This window comes from Heteronotia binoei, chromosome 9, assembly GCF_032191835.1.
Source record: "Heteronotia binoei isolate CCM8104 ecotype False Entrance Well chromosome 9, APGP_CSIRO_Hbin_v1, whole genome shotgun sequence".
NCBI lineage: Eukaryota > Metazoa > Chordata > Lepidosauria > Squamata > Gekkonidae > Heteronotia > Heteronotia binoei.
Window position 1 is genome coordinate 49,377,643 of NC_083231.1, and position 16,657 is coordinate 49,394,299.

The 16,657-nt window shown below is 43.8% G+C and overlaps 1 protein-coding gene across 3 annotated transcripts in view; it reads left to right on the forward strand.

Moving 5' to 3' along the window:
- MARCHF1 (membrane associated ring-CH-type finger 1) overlaps nucleotides 1-16,657 on the forward strand; it is a 181,468-nt gene that overhangs the window by 92,199 nt on the left and 72,612 nt on the right. For all 3 annotated transcript variants that reach the window (XM_060246568.1, XM_060246569.1, XM_060246570.1), the window contains one exon: nucleotides 10,217-10,267. In XM_060246568.1, coding sequence (XP_060102551.1) covers nucleotides 10,217-10,267 — 51 coding nt within the window. The remainder of the gene's footprint in view (nucleotides 1-10,216; nucleotides 10,268-16,657) is intronic.

Here is a 16,657-nt window from a genome sequence, read left to right on the forward strand (position 1 = left end):
AGAGGCGTCACTAGGGTGGGTTGCACCCTGGGGTGTAACTGATTCAAGTCACCCCCCCCCCATTGGGCATCACCCCTTTTGGAGGGCTGCGTCACCCCCTCCGCACACAACCCCGCCCACTTCACATGGCCCCTCCCTCATCCACCCTCTGGTCACATGACCAGCCCCCGTAATCCAAGATACCAGTTTTGCAGCATTTAAGTTTCCCCCACTCACCCACACGCTTTTAGCTGAGCCGGCGGCAGCGCGGCCCCGGTTTCAGAATCCCGGCCAGCCCACACACAGCAGCAGCGTTCTAGTCCCAGGGCCAGCCCCTTCCTGTTGGGGGGGGGTCATGGGTCAGTGCCTGGGGCCAATGAGAATGCTCTGAGGGAGGGCCAATGGCCCCCTTGGCTCCGCCCTAGTGACGCCGCTGCTTGTACATATTTTGTGGATCCTTTGTAGATAATCACAGTGTTCTCCTAAATGTTCCACTTGAACTAAGCAGCTTTGCAGTTACGCAGTAGCTGTTTGTGCTACTAAGGCTTTGTTTCAGTCATGCCTCTCTAGATCAAATTACATTGCTTCAGTGTAGCAGATGCTTCTGCACTTGCACAACTGGCAAATTTATTCTTCTTGATCACTATAGAAGACAGTATGCATCCCCCAATGTCATTAAAATTATTTCCTTTTCAGACACCAGTCAACTGTACTTTTTCATCTTTGCACCTACACAGTAGGATGTATCATTTAAATAACCTACATTGTATATGCTACCTGCCATCTACATCCGCTCAATCGTCCTTATCAATCATACATACAAAATCTATCATGAAGTCAAGATTAACACAAATGGGACTTTGCGGGGCCGAGCCATGCATGTCATGAAATGTAATGTCAAGTAGTGAAGATATAAACTTTATAAAGGATGCAGATAAACACAAAGATAATATTTTTAACCTAAAATACAAACATGCATAAAACTCTTGTGATAGTTTGCTTAAAATGGAAAGGTGGCAGAATAGTGGGATTCAACAATGCAGTTTTTAAAATAAAGCATCAAAAAAAGCACAAGGATCACAGCAGAAATGAAATATATAAAATGCTTTGTCTAGAAAAACATGAAATGGCTGGGAATTGCAAGCTTTTTCCAAACCCCAACCCCACCCCAGGTCTACTCAGATTGACAGTGACTCTGCAGTGTAATATTTCCCTTTGGGTGTGCGTCCCCAGGTTAGAGTATTCACTAGGCACCAGTTCTCCAGTGGTCCCAGGAGTGGGCCAGTCCTCACTCTTGGGATCATAGCTCCTCCACTTCGATTGCAGGGCTTAACAAATTTTGACCCGAAGGGGAGGTGCTTGATCCTCAGAAGTCAGTTTTGTTTAGCCCTGCAATCGAAGCAGGACGTGCTTCTAGAGCCCCCCTTGTGGCTCTTGACCCATTTAAAGAAGAAGAAGAAGAAGAAGAAGAAGAAGAAGATCAACACATAGCAATAAGGATCAGGTTACCTGTGTTCAGTGGCCTGGAAGCTCCCAGCACGGGAGGAAAACAGCGCCGCTGTGTTTTTTCGAGGGAGGATTTTTTCCCTCCCGTGTTCTGGCAGAGTGCTTCAGTAGCCTCAGGCAGAGGCACACGCACGTGCCGTTCTTCCCTCCTCTGATTCCTGCCCGACAGACGTACTGAGGGTAGGCGATCGCTCTTCTTCTCTCGCTCCCAGCAAAGGCACTCCGGCAAGCCCGGGGGTCTAGGGAACAGCAGCTAAGGAAAACAAGAAGAGAGAGAGAGAGAGAGAGGGACAGATTAACAGGGAGAGGACTCGTGCTTGACACGCAGCCCTCCCGGAGCGCCGACGACAGAGCCTTTGGCGTGATTGTCTTCCCGGCGGCGGTAAGCCCTGCATGGGGGGAACCCTAAAAGGGAGGATTTGTCTGGGGAACTGCAGGGACCAGAGGGGGTCTACAGACCTAGCCCTGAAGCCCTTTTTCCAGATATAAGCAGGCAGGACGCTGAGAGCCTTTCAGGATTCAGCCGTATGCCCAGCGTCCCCCCTCCCCCCCTTTTTCCCTTGTATACCTGGGCTCAGGAGAATGGCCCTTTTTTGGTATGGCATTGGTTAATTTTTGGAAGAAAGGGATTAAGACTAGTGCTATACTAGTAAGGGGGGGGGAAAGGGGACATCCTCTGTCTGGAGGGGCTGTTCTCCTTTGGCGGGAATGGAAGCCATTTTGTCTGTGCTTCTTGTGTTTACAGGGCCATTCACTCTAAGATGGCCGCCTCCACCAAATTCCCCAAGGGAGCCATAATGGAGGAGGGCACCTGTGACTTGGAGTTGGCTGACTCACCAGCACAGGAAGAGGGGGCAGAAGATCACCAGGCTGATGTCTCAGTAGATGAGGCTAAATCTAATCTTTTTTCTTGGATTCAAGAACTGGTCAGAAAGGAGGTTCAGGCAGCTTCTGCGACCACCCCACCCCCTCCCCTCAAGAGACCATGCAAACTCAAACACAGAGAAGCAGATAAGGAAGAGGAAAATTTCTCCCCCAGACCTCTAAAGCGTAGCAGGTCAGAGTTACATTCCTTTCCATCTGATCAGGAGGAGGAGGACTCTGATTTGTCTGAAGGCTCTTCGTCCCTAGACACAGGAGAACTATCTGAGGAAGAGGAGGGGGCATCCTCTACTCATTCCAAACTTTTTCCAGCAGAAGTGTATTCACGCCTTCTTCCAAAGGTGATTAGGACACTTCAGATCCAGTACACTCCCAAAAACAAGGAGGAGGAAGATGCAGAGTTTCCTTTGGCAATGAAAGATATCATCCCTAAATCGGGTTCCAAACCCTTGCAGGTCCCATTGCCCTCTGTTTTTTTCTCAATAATCAGGTCGGAGTGGGAACATCCAGCCAAGCCAAAGACGGTTTTGTCAAATTTCTCTAAGTTCTTTTCATTCATCCCAGAGGCGACCAAGAGGCTGAAGTTACCAGTGGTAGATGACCCGGTCAATAGTCTGGCCTCCAATTCCATGCTCCCAATGGATGTGGATGGGATGCCAAGGGATCCAATGGACAAACGTATAGAGCAAGCTTTATGTCGGGATTTTGAAGCCTCGTCTAATTCTTTGAAGGTGTCGGCCACCACATCTCTTTTTTGTAGGGCTTCATATATGTGGTTATCTGACTTGGCTAAGCGGGATGACCTACCGAAGGACGTTAAGGACTCGCTTAAGAAAATTACGTTGGCCACCGCCTTTGCTTCAGACTCTACCCCTGAAGCAGTTCAACTATCAGCCAGAGCCATGGCCTCTAGCGTCACGGCCAGAAGGAATACGTGGCTGCGTAATTGGGATGCGGATCCTTCAGCCAGGGCTAAAGTGGCCACAGTTCCATTTAAAGGGACTTCACTCTTTGGAGAAGGCCTGGATAGATATCTTATTGAGGACAGGAACAAGAAAAAAGTCCTGCCTTTCAAAAGACGGGATAACAGGTCGAGGCAAAGGTTTCAGTCCTTTCGAGGAAATCGGAGAGATTCCAGACAGACCTCCTTCAAGCCGTTCAGGACAAAGTGGCAGTCAAAGTCTAGAGACGCCAGGACTTCCTTCGGGGGGAAACAAAGTCAACCAGTTAAAGGCCAAAAGAAGCCTACATCAGCATGACTGGGAGGGTCCTCTAGATCCAAGTCGGATAGGAGGACGACTTCAGAGATTCTCCCATGTGTGGCACCAAACGGTATCAGACCAATGGGTCTTGGACACAGTTACCAACGGTTACTCTATAGAATTTTATTCGCTTCCAAGACACCGTTTCCTAGAAGTACAAAAATCTCAATCTCCCGAGAAACATCGCACACTTTTACTGGCCATAGACCATTTGCTGGCAATAGGAGCCATAGAAACCGTTCCTACGATAGAAAAATTTCAAGGCACTTATTCAGTCTTCTTCGTGGTTCCCAAAAAGAACGGGGATGTTTGGGCGATATTGGATCTGAAGTGGGTGAACAAGTCAGTCGTTACAAAAAAGTTTTGGATGGAGACTCTGAAGTCCATTCTACTAGCTATTCAGCGGGCAGACTTCATGGCGTCCATAGACCTGTCGGAAGCCTGCCTTCATATCCCCATCGCCAAGGAACATCGCAGGTTTCTCCGTTTTGCCTACGACGGGAGTCATTACCAATACAGGGTTTTGCCTTTTGGTCTAAAGTCATCTCCCAGAGTGTTTACAAAAGTCTTAGTCACTCTGGTGGCCATCCTGAGACTACAGGGGGTGTCCCTTTTTCCATATCTGGACGACATTCTGGTCAAGGCCCCGTCGGCGGAACAGACGAGAAGAGACCTCGAGTTGACCATGAGAACCCTCAGTTCGCACGGGTTCGTTATAAATGTTCAGAAGAGTTGGCTACAACCTTCCCAGGTTCTAATACACCTAGGGGTCCAGATCGACTCCAGCAAGGACAGGGTTTTTCTGACTCCAGAAAGACAGTCAAAAATCTTACAGTTGATAGCGGAAGTCAAGCAGCAGAAGCGAGTCAAGCTGATGCTACTAGCAAAGTTGATGGGAATGATGGTATCTTGTCAGGATGTAGTTCAGTGGGCACGGTTCCACACGGGGCCACTCCAGAAATAACTTTTACCGTTCCAGAAGCAGATAAGTATCAGGAGTCCGATCTCACTGACACTACCAGCCAAGCTGCTAAAAGACCTCGAGTGGTGGCAGGCTCCCGATCTTTTCTCCTTGGGGCAGGAGCTGCGGGAACCCAAGAGAGTAGTGCTGACCACAGATGCCAGCCTTTTTGGGTGGGGAGTTCACACGAGAGGAGCTGTAGCGCAAGGTCAGTGGAGCATTCAAGAGGCCAAAGAAAGTATAAATCTCCTGGAATTAAGAGCCATACTTCTGGCTTTGCTTCAAATGACAAAAGGGGTGGTCGCGACTCACGTGTTGATACAAACAGACAATATGACGGCAAAGGCCTATGTAAATCGTCAAGGAGGCACCAGGTACTGGAAGCTTTAGGACGAAGCACAGATGTTGTTCAGATGGGCAGAAGTCCATCTTCAATCCATCAAAGCCACTCATGTGGCAGGAAAGGACAATGTAGTAGCGGACTGGCTGAGTCGACAATCACTGGACCAGTCGGAATGGTCAATTCATTGCGAGACCTTTCGAAAAATTTGCCAAAGATTCGGGGCACCGGGAGTGGATCTTTTTGCCTCAGACAGCAATCACAAGGTGTCCCAGTATTTCTCAAGGACAAGAAGCAGAGGAGCGGTGGCTATCGACGCTCTGAACTCAGACTGGCCGAAGACTCTACTATACGCCTTTCCTCCGTTCCAGATCATACAGAGGTTTCTGCAAAGGTTGCAGGAACAAAAAGCAGAAGCGATTGTGGTGGCCCCCTTTTGGCCCAGGAGAGCCTGGTTCCAGGAACTTCAGAGTATGTCAATACTGGAGCCGTGGCGGATTCCTCCAAGAGGGGATCTTCTGTCTCAGGGCATGCTGCATCATCCGCGACCAGAAATGCTGCAGCTCACTGCTTGGAGATTGAGCGGCAGCAGTTGACCCATCTGGGTTACTCTACTCCTGTAATAGACACAATGTTGTCTTCCAGAAAGACTTCCACCAATAGGAGCTATAATATCACTTGGCAGGTTTTTCATGCTTGGTGTGAGAAGAGGGGGGAAGACCCTTTACAGGTTTCAGTCCCCTTTATCTTATCCTTTCTACAAGAAGGGCTTGAAAAAGGTCTCAGCACCAGTACCCTGCGCAGACAGGTAGCAGCTATAGCAGCAGTTAGAGGGTCAAGGAAGGGCAAGTCTATCTCTTCACACCCACATATCAGAAGGTTCCTAAAAGGGGTTGCTTTGGTTAATCCACCGCAGGTTCATAGGTTCCCCTCTTGGAATCTGAACACGGTGCTGAAGGCACTCTGTGGCAAGCCCTTTGAGCCCATGGCATCGTGTAGCCTTAAGTTGCTGACCTTCAAGGTGGCGTTCTTAGTGGGCATCACCTCGGCGCGTAGGGTGTCGGAGCTTCAGGCTCTTTCCATATATAGGGATCTCTGCGTTTTTCATCAGGACAAGGTTGTGCTACGCACTGATCCAGCCTTCATTCCCAAGGTAAACTTGTGCTTCCATAGAGCGGAGGACATTCTGCTTCCTTCCTTCTGCCCTAATCCAGCTCATGAGAAAGAGAAGTTGGGGCACTGTTTGGATGTCCGTAGAGCCCTTAGTTTCTACTTGGACAGAACCAAGGGGTTTCATCAGTCGGACTCTTTGTTTCCTTCAGGGTTTCCAATAACGGAAGGAAAGTATCAGCGTCTACCATTAGTAGATGGATTAGGGGATGCATTTATGAGGCTTACAAGGCGAAAGGGTTGGAGCCCCCGAGAGGGGTGACAGCCCATTCCCTTAGAGGGGCAGCCACTTCAGCGGCCTATAGGGCTTTTCCTTCTCTGGAGGTAGTGTGTAAGGCGGCGACATGGAAGTCGGTGCACTCCTTCACTAAACACTACAGGATTGATAAGGCGGCCTCGGCTGAGGCTGCGTTTGGGAGAAAGGTACTCCAACACGTGGTTTCGGGACAAAGCTGAAGTGCCCACCCTGGGACAAGGCTTTTTTACGTCCCAAGAGTGAGGACTGGCCCACTTCTGGGACCACTGGAGAACGGAAGATTCTATTCACTTACCGTGAAGTCTTCCTTCTCTGTGGTCCCGGAGTGGTCCAGTCCTACCCACCCAGTTGTGTCGGGGGGTATCAGCTTTGGGCCGGAACTTCAGAGTTGGAGGTCGTTAATGTGTTAGGGATGTTACCAAGTTGGTTAATTGGTCCCTCCATGGAGCCCCTTAGGAAAGGGCCCAGGATAAGCTCTGGAGGGAGGGTACCGTGTTTAAATTTCCCTAGAGGGGTTTTTTTCTCCTGTTTTGTTTGGAGTTATACTTAGGGAGGTGTGATAGCTGGTGGAAGAACTGACTTCTGAGGATCAAGCACCTCCCCTTCGGGTCAAAGTTTGTTAAGCCCTGCAATCGAAGTGGAGGAGCTATGATCCCAAGAGTGAGGACTGGACCACTCTGGGACCACAGAGAAGGAAGACTTCACGGTAAGTGAATAGAATCTTCCGTTCTCAGGTCCATTCAGCAGAGACAAGGAGGCTTAAAGCATTGACCCTTTATTTGCAAGAAGTTTCAACTGGCCATAAATGCTGCAAAAGTGAAACTGTTTTAGCTCCACTCCAGTGAAATACATTGCAGCACAAATTTGCAAGGAAAACATGGAATGGGTTTTTCGTTAAAGCCTCTGGGTCCCTATAGACCAGTCAATCTGGGTGCAGAGACCTTAATGGAAAATCCATTCCATGTTTTCCTTGCAGTTTTGCAAGCCCAGAAGAGCTTCCAGCTGAAGCAATCAAATACAAGGCAGAAGGAGCTGGGAATGTCGGGAGCTTCAAAGAGGGAGGACAGGAGGGGAAGGAGGAGGAGAAAACAACCATGGGGCCAATTGAAGCCTTGGGTGGGCTGGTTCCATCCTGCAGGCCGGGACTCAGTTTGACAGCCCTGCCCTATGTGTTGCATAGTGTTGATTGCCTCTCAAACAGTACATAGTTTGTGAACCTTTATGTAAAAATCTTTCCTGAACAATCCTAAGACATGCATAGACACCAGATGGGTAATCCTCAACAAAAACATCAAATAGCCCACTGTTTTTCAGCGATATGCCTTTTAAGTTGGAGTCAGCAGCAGTGCCAGACAGAGTAGTGAGATGGCAGCAGCTGTGCAAAAGCAGCATGCAGTCATACGTACACAATTGGACACATTCAGGCTGTTCAAATACGGATAAATGTTCAGCTCCCATGATCACTAACTGGAAGCAGGGTGCTTGCCAAACCAGCAGGTAACTGGACATCCCAGCTTGGAGCAGCAGTGTTCCGTAGGATAGGACATGGTTGGCTCATAGAAGCTGCTCAATAGAACCCTTATATCCTGCTGTCAGGTATATCAGAGAATGGTGTTCCATCAATGCCCCAGCAAACTTTTTGTGATTAATTAAATTCTTTCCTACATGACATATAATTTAGCGTATGTATGTCAAATAATACTGTGAGCAAGATTTGTTTTTGGTTTTCCTTTATATTTACAAAATACTATCCAATTTGTAGTTTCAATAAATACAGACTCTGAATTCAAAGGCAACACTGGCTATAGTTAAAAAAAAAGTTTAACTGGACTGAAGTGTGTCAGTAGCAGCTGAAAATAAATACACAGCCTTTTCCGATGAATGCTTTCCTAAAAATCGCTCCACTTTTCAGTGTGATCATCTGAATTGGTTAGAACAGATTTCTGTTCATTGATCCTGACCAGAGGATCAGCAGGGGATGAACACACTGGATTTGTCAGACTCCCCCCTCCTCCACACACACACACACACAGGCTGACCTTGGGCCAGTCACAAACCCCTCAGCACAGAGTTGTTTTAGGTTAAAAATAGGGAGGAAAAAACCATGTACACGGCTATGAGCTCTTTGGAATAAGGGCAGAATAAAAATGTGACAAAGGAGAGCTAAATGCCCACCTCCAGTAATCCAGTGGATTGAGGATCTTGCAACCTTATCAACATTTGAATGTATGGTATATAGAGGACAATTGCATATGGACATATTTTTAGATATTTGGAAGCCTTTTATCTGTGGGTGCTACCATTGTTGTTATATTGTAATTAGATTAGATTTTGTTATTTTTTTATTTCTTTCTCTTTGGGAGTTGCAGTTAATACACAAGTGCACATACAAAAATTAACAATGATAGTGAAGAACCAAAATGGGAAGGCATGCACAGATAGCAAACAGTTAGCAAAAAATCCTCAAAACTTTCAAGGCAAGATATTTCTTTTACTATGCGTAGTCCCTTGCATAGACCTTGAGAATATTAGCGGATTCTAAAACAGGTCCAGAACCTGTGTGTATAATGCCCAGGGTATCATTTCCATTAGAAATAAAATACTGAGTGTGGGAGAGACTCTCTCTCCTGTTAATTAAAACCCTACAGTACTAAGAACGACTCACTTGATCACTCATTGACTTGTCAACCACCACTCAAGTTCCATTGTTTTCCATTGGTTGAGCCAACTCCTCTCTTTCTCCTACTGTCACCTACCCATTCTCTGTTGCATTCGGAGAAAAAAGTAAGGCAACCAAGATTAGTTCTGTCACTAAAGGAAAAGCCTCAGTTGAATATAATGCCACAGAGCCCACCCTCCGAAGCAGTTATTTTTTCCAGGGGGAGAGAGATCTGTTGTCTAGAGTTCGGTTGTGATACCAGGAGATCTTCAGGCTCCACCTGGAGGTTGGCTGTATGTTGGCTGTATGAGGCCTGGCTGCTTGCTAGTGTTCAGCAGCAAACCTCCTATGGCAACCAGTGTGTCATAGGAGTTGGTGCTTCAGGTGAGGTGTTTACTGTTAGAAGAGGGAGATAAAATATCTTGTGTTGTCTGAGGTCTTGGAAACCGGCTGTTTGCAGAGTGAGTAATCTTGGGCTAGGTGTACTACTAGTCTGACTCAATGTGAGGCAGAATTTTATGTCTTCTGTCACTCTGTCTAACATAGGATCATTAGATGTGCAGATTTCTCACCTTGTTGCACTGAGTTATTGTGGGACATAAGCATGGGTAGAGAATGAAAGTGGAGAGTAGGGTAATGAAATAGGGAATATTCACTAAGTGTATCTAACCTTTTATTACTTAGGAACCTCTTTCAGATGTAATAATAAAATTAAAAGATAATTAAGTAGAATTCAGAGAGTTCAGACTTGTGTATTTTTTCATGTTCCAGTAGAATCAATCAAGAATTAAATCCACCTGTGTCTGGATTTTAGAAAAACATAATGATCTTCTTAGCACTAAAACACCAGGGTTTCTTCAGGATGCAGCTTTGGCCTCTGTATGCACTGGATTGTTTCCTATTTTGGAGTACGAACTTTTTTATAAAATAATTTTAAACAATGGCAATCCAGTATGAAGAACAATAAATCAAGAAATGTAAAGAACAAGAAATTCAGAGAACAATCCGAAGTTTGAAGTTCTGTGTACCCAAAGGGCCTTCCAACTTGCATTTCTTGAAAAGCTAGGGCTGCCAGGTCACTTCATCACTTGTCTCTTTAGGCAGTTTGCGGGGGGGGGGGGAGAGGTCAAAAACCAGTGTATGTAAATTTCATTATGCTCTACCCCCCAAAACTGAACAATCCTTGCAATTCTCTTTGCAGAATGATAAATCTCCAGGTCGCTCAACAAGTCGATCAAGTAACATTTCAAAGGTAAGTAATAAGTAAAGTTACTTATGCTACTTGCATAAGAAAACCAATTGTGATGTGTCTGTACTGCTTATACTGTAATCTGATGCACAGTTATTGAAGATAATGGGATGTATGTCTGGATAAAATGTAGGAATGGCTGCTTATTTATTTAGACTTTCAAGCACATTATTACAATTACAGTAATTATTTCTTGCAATTCAGTGTTATTTTTTCTTTTCAAATGAGCAGCATTTGTGATCTCATTAGTATTTATTTATTTAATTTTGTTAATTTCTAGTCCGCAGATTACAAAGACAATAAAAATTAGAAGTTAATTGAAACAGTTAAAACAATAAAATTGCTCCAATTCAGGTGGAAGTCAACCATTCAGCACATAGGTTATACCCCACCTCTCCCACCAGTGGACTCATAGCGGCTTACAGCAAAAGAGCCGAAGACACAATGAAATAAATGCCCTCTCCATAAAAACCAAAATAGTCATAATAATGCATTTCAATAAAACCAGAATGTCAATTAAACATCATTTCATGTTGACTGCAATTTTGTAGCCTTCTTTGAGGTCATTATTATATAAAGCACAACAGAGAGGTTATAAGAGCATGAAGCAGCCTGTCCAGATTGGTTGAATCTGAAAGGACAGAGAGCAATGCACAGAATATGATAGATTACAGTGTGTTATTCACATTTTAGTTACATTCTTTAGAAAGAATTCTGTTATCTCTTTCAAACTGGTTCTCAGTTTGTAATACCATAGCTAAAAACCAGTTTTGCTTCTAATCTAAAAAAAAATCTAGAAGAAGAAGAGAGTGAATTTTACTCTTCATTCAAAGTATGAGAGCAGTTTGCAATCTTCTTCCCCGCCTCTCCCCTGTGAGGTAGGTGGGACTGAGAGAGCTCTTAGAAAACTGCTCTTGAGAGAACAGCTCTGTGAGAAGTGTGGCTGACTCAAGGTCACCCCAGCAGTTGCATGTGGAGGAGTGGGGAATCAGACCCAGTTCTCCCAGATTTAGCGTCAGCTCTGGACTGGGAAACACCTAGAAATTTTGGGGGTGGAACTTGAAGAGTGTGAAGTTTACGGCACAATACTATAGAATTCAATTTCTAAAGTGACCATTTTTTCCAGGCGAACTGATTACTGTCACCTAGAGATCAGTTGTAATAGCAGATCTCCAGCCACCACCTGGAGGTTGGCAAACATACCAAGATTAGAGTCTGCACACTTAACCACTACACCAAACTGACCTTCCACTTCACCAAATCAAACTGGCTCTCTCTCTCTCTTTTTTAACCTGACACATTAGCAGTTTTGTAATTTTTCTGTGTTTTAACAATTTATTAATAACACATGGTTACAATATTTAATTAACTCTTTCTTATACTAAACCATATGATATTTCATTCCCCCCCTCCCTCCAATGTTGACTTCCCCGAAGTTATAAATTTCCAGTTAATTCTAAAGGTACCACTAATCTATCAAAATATAATACTTTTGATTAATACTAAAAAATTGTTCAATGTCTTTTTACGTTCCACTCTTTCTCCATGTATCCTTTGAATTTCTTCCACGCCTTTTTGAATAAGTCTAAATCATAGTCTCTTAAAGTTTTAGTTAATTTGTCCATCTCACTCCACGATAAAACTTTCACAATCCAGTCCCATTTCTCTGATATTGTTCCTTGTTTCCAAAGCTGCGCATACAATGTCCTAGCAGCTGAGAGCAAGTACCAAATTAAAGTCCTGTCTTCCTTTGGAAATTTTTCTAATTGTAATCCAAGCAAAAAAGTCTCTGCAATTTTCTTGAAGTCATAGCCCAAAATTTTGGAGATTTCTTGTTGTATCATATTCCAATACTCCTTCGCTTTTTCACAAGTCCACCACATATGGAAGAAAGAGCCTTCATGTTTTTTACATTTCCAACATCTATCCGACATCTTTTTGCTCATCCTAGCTAGCTTTTTCAGAGTCATGTACCACCTATACATCATCTTAAAACAGTTCTCCTTAATACTCTGACAGGTTGAGATCTTCATCGAGTTCTTCCAAAGGTGCTCCCATGTATCCATTTTTATTTCTCTAGTCACATTAATTGCCCATTTTACCATTTGAGATTTTACTACTTCTTCTTCTGTAAACCATTTCAATAGTAATTTATATACTTTTGATATTAATTTTTCATTATCTCCAAGCAGGATTCTTTCCAGTTCTGTTTGCTCGCGTCTAATTCCATCCATTTTAATATCATTTTCCATCAAGCTTTTAATTTGTTGCATCTGAAACCAATCATATTTATTATTTAACTCTTCCGCAGATTTTAATTCAATTTTGTCTCCTTGAATCTTAAGCAGTTGATTGTATGACATCGCTCTTTCTTCATCAGATTCAGCCGTTATTTTTATTACTTCCGCTGGCACTATCCAAAGCGGCTTTCTCTCGTCGCCATATTTCTTATATTTTATCCAAGTGTTTAACAAACTATTTCTGATATAATGGTGAGAGAAAAAGCCATCCATCTTCTTCTTTCCATAACACATATATGCGTGCCAGCCGAATTTATTCCCATGAACTTCTAACCATAAAGGTTTTTTATCTAACAGCATTATCCAATCTTTGATCCATGTCAAACAGACCGCATCATGATACAATCTTAAGTCCGGGAGATGAAAACCACCTCTCTCTTTGGCATCTATTAAAATCTTCATCTTAATCCTTGGTTTCTTTCCAGCCCATACAAAATCAGAAATTTTCCTTTGAGCAGTTTTGTAATTTTTCTGAACGGCTTGCAGTATATACAAAGCATCCAGATAATGGAAATGTAAAATAAATGAGAATTCTGTTTTTAAAATGTTATTCTAATATGCATACATATAATTTTATGAACAAGAGTAAGTGGGATTTTGATAAATGAGATGTCTACTGTTGGAAGAGGGAGATGAGATATCTTGTGTTGCTAAAATGAATTTCATGACGTGTTTTAATAATATTTCCCTAATAAATTTCTTAGTGTTTCTGCTGGTGTATCTGCCTGGAGTGTCAATGGATCAAGAGTCCCATAGTGTCGTACCGACTAAGAAATATTACTGAGGCATTAGTTTTTGTAGATTGGACCATACTGTGTCAGGTGCATGAAGTGATATTTGAGGGGTTAGAAATCATCAGAAAATTGTATCATGTTGAATTTAGATCAGCCTTTTGAGATTGGGGTATCTTCCTTGTAACATAAATTCTAACTAGGTTTTAAATTAGCACTGTAGGAAGAATGATATTATTCCCAGGATGTGTATTCATATGCATTGGCTAATCAGAAAGGAAACAAACCTTACATTTTATGGCCCTATAATCCTGCTGCTTCCAATTTTTTCTCTGTACTTTTGTTTGTGTGTGCAAGATGTATGCTGTGCATTTGATGATGTCTATGAAAGCTGATGTCACCATAATATCATAAGTTTTAAGGTGTTGCAGAATTCCTTTTGCTACAGCACACTAATGCTGGAATTTGTAACATAGTATTTTGTGACGTGTAGCGATAGCAGTGGTTGCTGCATGTTGCCTTAAACACATGCTGTTACAGCAACTGTCTGGATTTAGTCATTTTGTTATAACAAACTAAGAACAGCCAGCAATGCAAGACTAGCTTGAGCCCCAGTTCCAATTTATCCAACTAAGCTTTAATTCTTCGCACCATAGTGCAAGATAAAGGGTGGTTTCAGAGTTGTGGTAGAGGTTTTGTGAGGATTAATTAAAGCTTGCAAAATACCCTGAGATGCTGAGATGAAAGAGTACATTGAAGGGCAAAGTATCATTTCTAATAAAAGCAGAAAAAACCTCTAGGAAATTGGATTGAATTAAAACAGATCCCTCCAGTTCCATCTTGAATTCTAATACTTATATCATATGTTGGCTTTAATCTCTGTCGGGTTTATTAGCTTTTAAATTTTGTGTGCATAGTCACAGGCTTTATTTTCATAAAATTGGAGCTAAATTCTTGAATATGACTATGATCTTAAATATAAAATGCCTCTTTTATTTACAAAAAAGCTGAAGACATTTTACAGAATAAAACTTATCAGAAATTAAAAGAAGGGGAAAAATGAATGGCAAAGAACAGAAGAAATATTGAATGGAGGAGCAGGAGGCTATAGTCCAGCATTGTTCCATAAGAGTCTTTTCCCCCTTTATAAACAGATTTGATAGAGATTCAAAGAGCTGCTTTTTAAGTGTGCTCAAAGAGGTTGGAAATGCCCAGGGACATTTTGACTTTTCCCCCTTTTATGTGCCATGTCACAGTTTGCATTTGGGAGGCTTTTCATCTTTAGTACTCAGTTTCATTGGGCAGGGGGGGGGCTGTTGTTCAAGAAAGATGAGTCCAAGCAGCAGCCTCCCTCCCAGCAAAATTAGTCTCATGGGTTTTTTAGATTTTGGCTTTTATAGACATTTTGTGCTTGAATTTTGGGAGTTTCCTTTGTCTCACATTATTTTAAAACTAAAGTTTCATGAAATTAAGTCGGGATAAGGCGAATGACTCAAATAATTACTAGTTACAATCATATTTTTTCCTGTTTTAAGACAATCGAACTTTACAGCATGCTGCTTCTGAAAACTAGGACTGTAAATGCAAACAGCTTGATATCCATATTCTCCTAAGGACTCATATATCACACATTTTTCATACTTGTTTGTTTCTAGAAAATGTCTTAAGAATCTGTTACAAAAAATAGCCACTGAAAGGATCTATAAACTAATAGTAGAAGAATATTTTTATTCCAGTTGATCCAAAAAACTGCAGTTACATATGTGTAGTCACCAGGGTTGCCAGATACTTCCTGGCTACCAATGGGGGATGGTAGGGGGAGGGTTGCCATATCTAGGTTGGGAAACTCCTGAAAAATTGGAGGTGGAGCCTGGAGAGGGCAAGTACCTGTGGGGTAAAATGTCATAAGAATCTAAAGCATCCATTTTCTTCAGGAAACTGATTTTTGTAGTCTGGAGATGAGTCATAATTCTGGGAGATCTCCAGACCCTACCTGGAGGCTGGCATCTTTAGCAACCACAAGGACTCTTGCTCTAGGTTGATCCTGCATTGAGCAGAGGGTTGGAATAGATGGCCTGTATAGCCCCTTCCAACTTTGTGATTCTGTTATTTTCTTTCCCTCCCCTAATCCAAGTACCCCTTCATGACGCATAGCCAGCCTCATTATAGTTCTAAAAAAAGTGTGATGTGATCTGGAAAAGGTAGAGGCCTTCAGGAACATCTCTTTAAGCGAACAGTGCCTACTGTTAAGAAGCAGTATGCAATTTTCTATCAGCCTTGCTTACAGCAGTAGAAACTGTGATGCTACTTCTGTGTTGTTGTTTTTTACCTACCCCCTGGACACTGTACATTTCCTTCTCCCCTCAACAGGATGTCCTGGTAGTCAGGGATTTAAAGAAAACCTAGAGCGCACCATCTGAGTTTTTACAATTTTAGCTAAATTGTGTGTTGTTAATGTTATGTATTTTAACTATGATGTCAATCTGCTGGAGTCTGGTCTGAGCTGCAATGGAGTGAAATCATAATAATAATTAGGGGCAGTGGCGTTGCAGTTGCAGGGTTTTCTGGATGACGCTTCCGTCCTAGACCCATCCTAGACCCTTGCCAGTCCAGCTTTTGTCCAGGTCATGGGACAGAGACAGTGCTGGTCGCCTTGGTAGATGACCTCCAGCGGCATCTGGACCGAGGCGGCGTGGCAGTGCTGATGTTATTAGATCTGTCGGCCGCATTCGATACGGTCGACCATCAGCTACTGACCTGCCGCCTCGCCGACATAGGGGTTGAGGGGCTAGCCCTACAATGGCTTTCCTCCTTCCTCGAAGGTTGGGGACAAAGGGTGGCAATTGGGGGTGAGCTGTCCCAGAGGCACACACTTGATTGTGGGGTGCCGCAGGGAGCAGTTCTCCCCCCGATGCTATTCAATATCTATATGCGCCCCCTTGCCCAGATCGCCCGGAGGTATGGGCTTGGTTGTCACCAATATGCAGACGACACCCAGCTCTATCTGCTAATGGATGGCCGGCCTGACTGCATTCCAGGGAATTTGGACCTGACATTGCAGGCTGTGGCAACTTGGCTTAGGCTGAGTGGGCTGAAGCTGAACCCAACGAAGACAGAGGTCCTTTGCGTGGGTCACGGCGCCCTGGGGAGGGAAATACCTTTCCCAGTTTTTGACGGTGTGCCTCTGAAAGCGGCACACCAGGTCAAGAGCTTGGGAGTTCTACTGGAGCCTTCACTATCAATGGAGGCCCAGATAGCAGCCACTGCTAAGTCGGCGTTTTTCCATCTGAAGCGGGCAAAGCAGTTGGCTCCCTTCCTGGAGCGCTGGGACCTAGCAACCGTGATCCATGCAAAGGTCACCT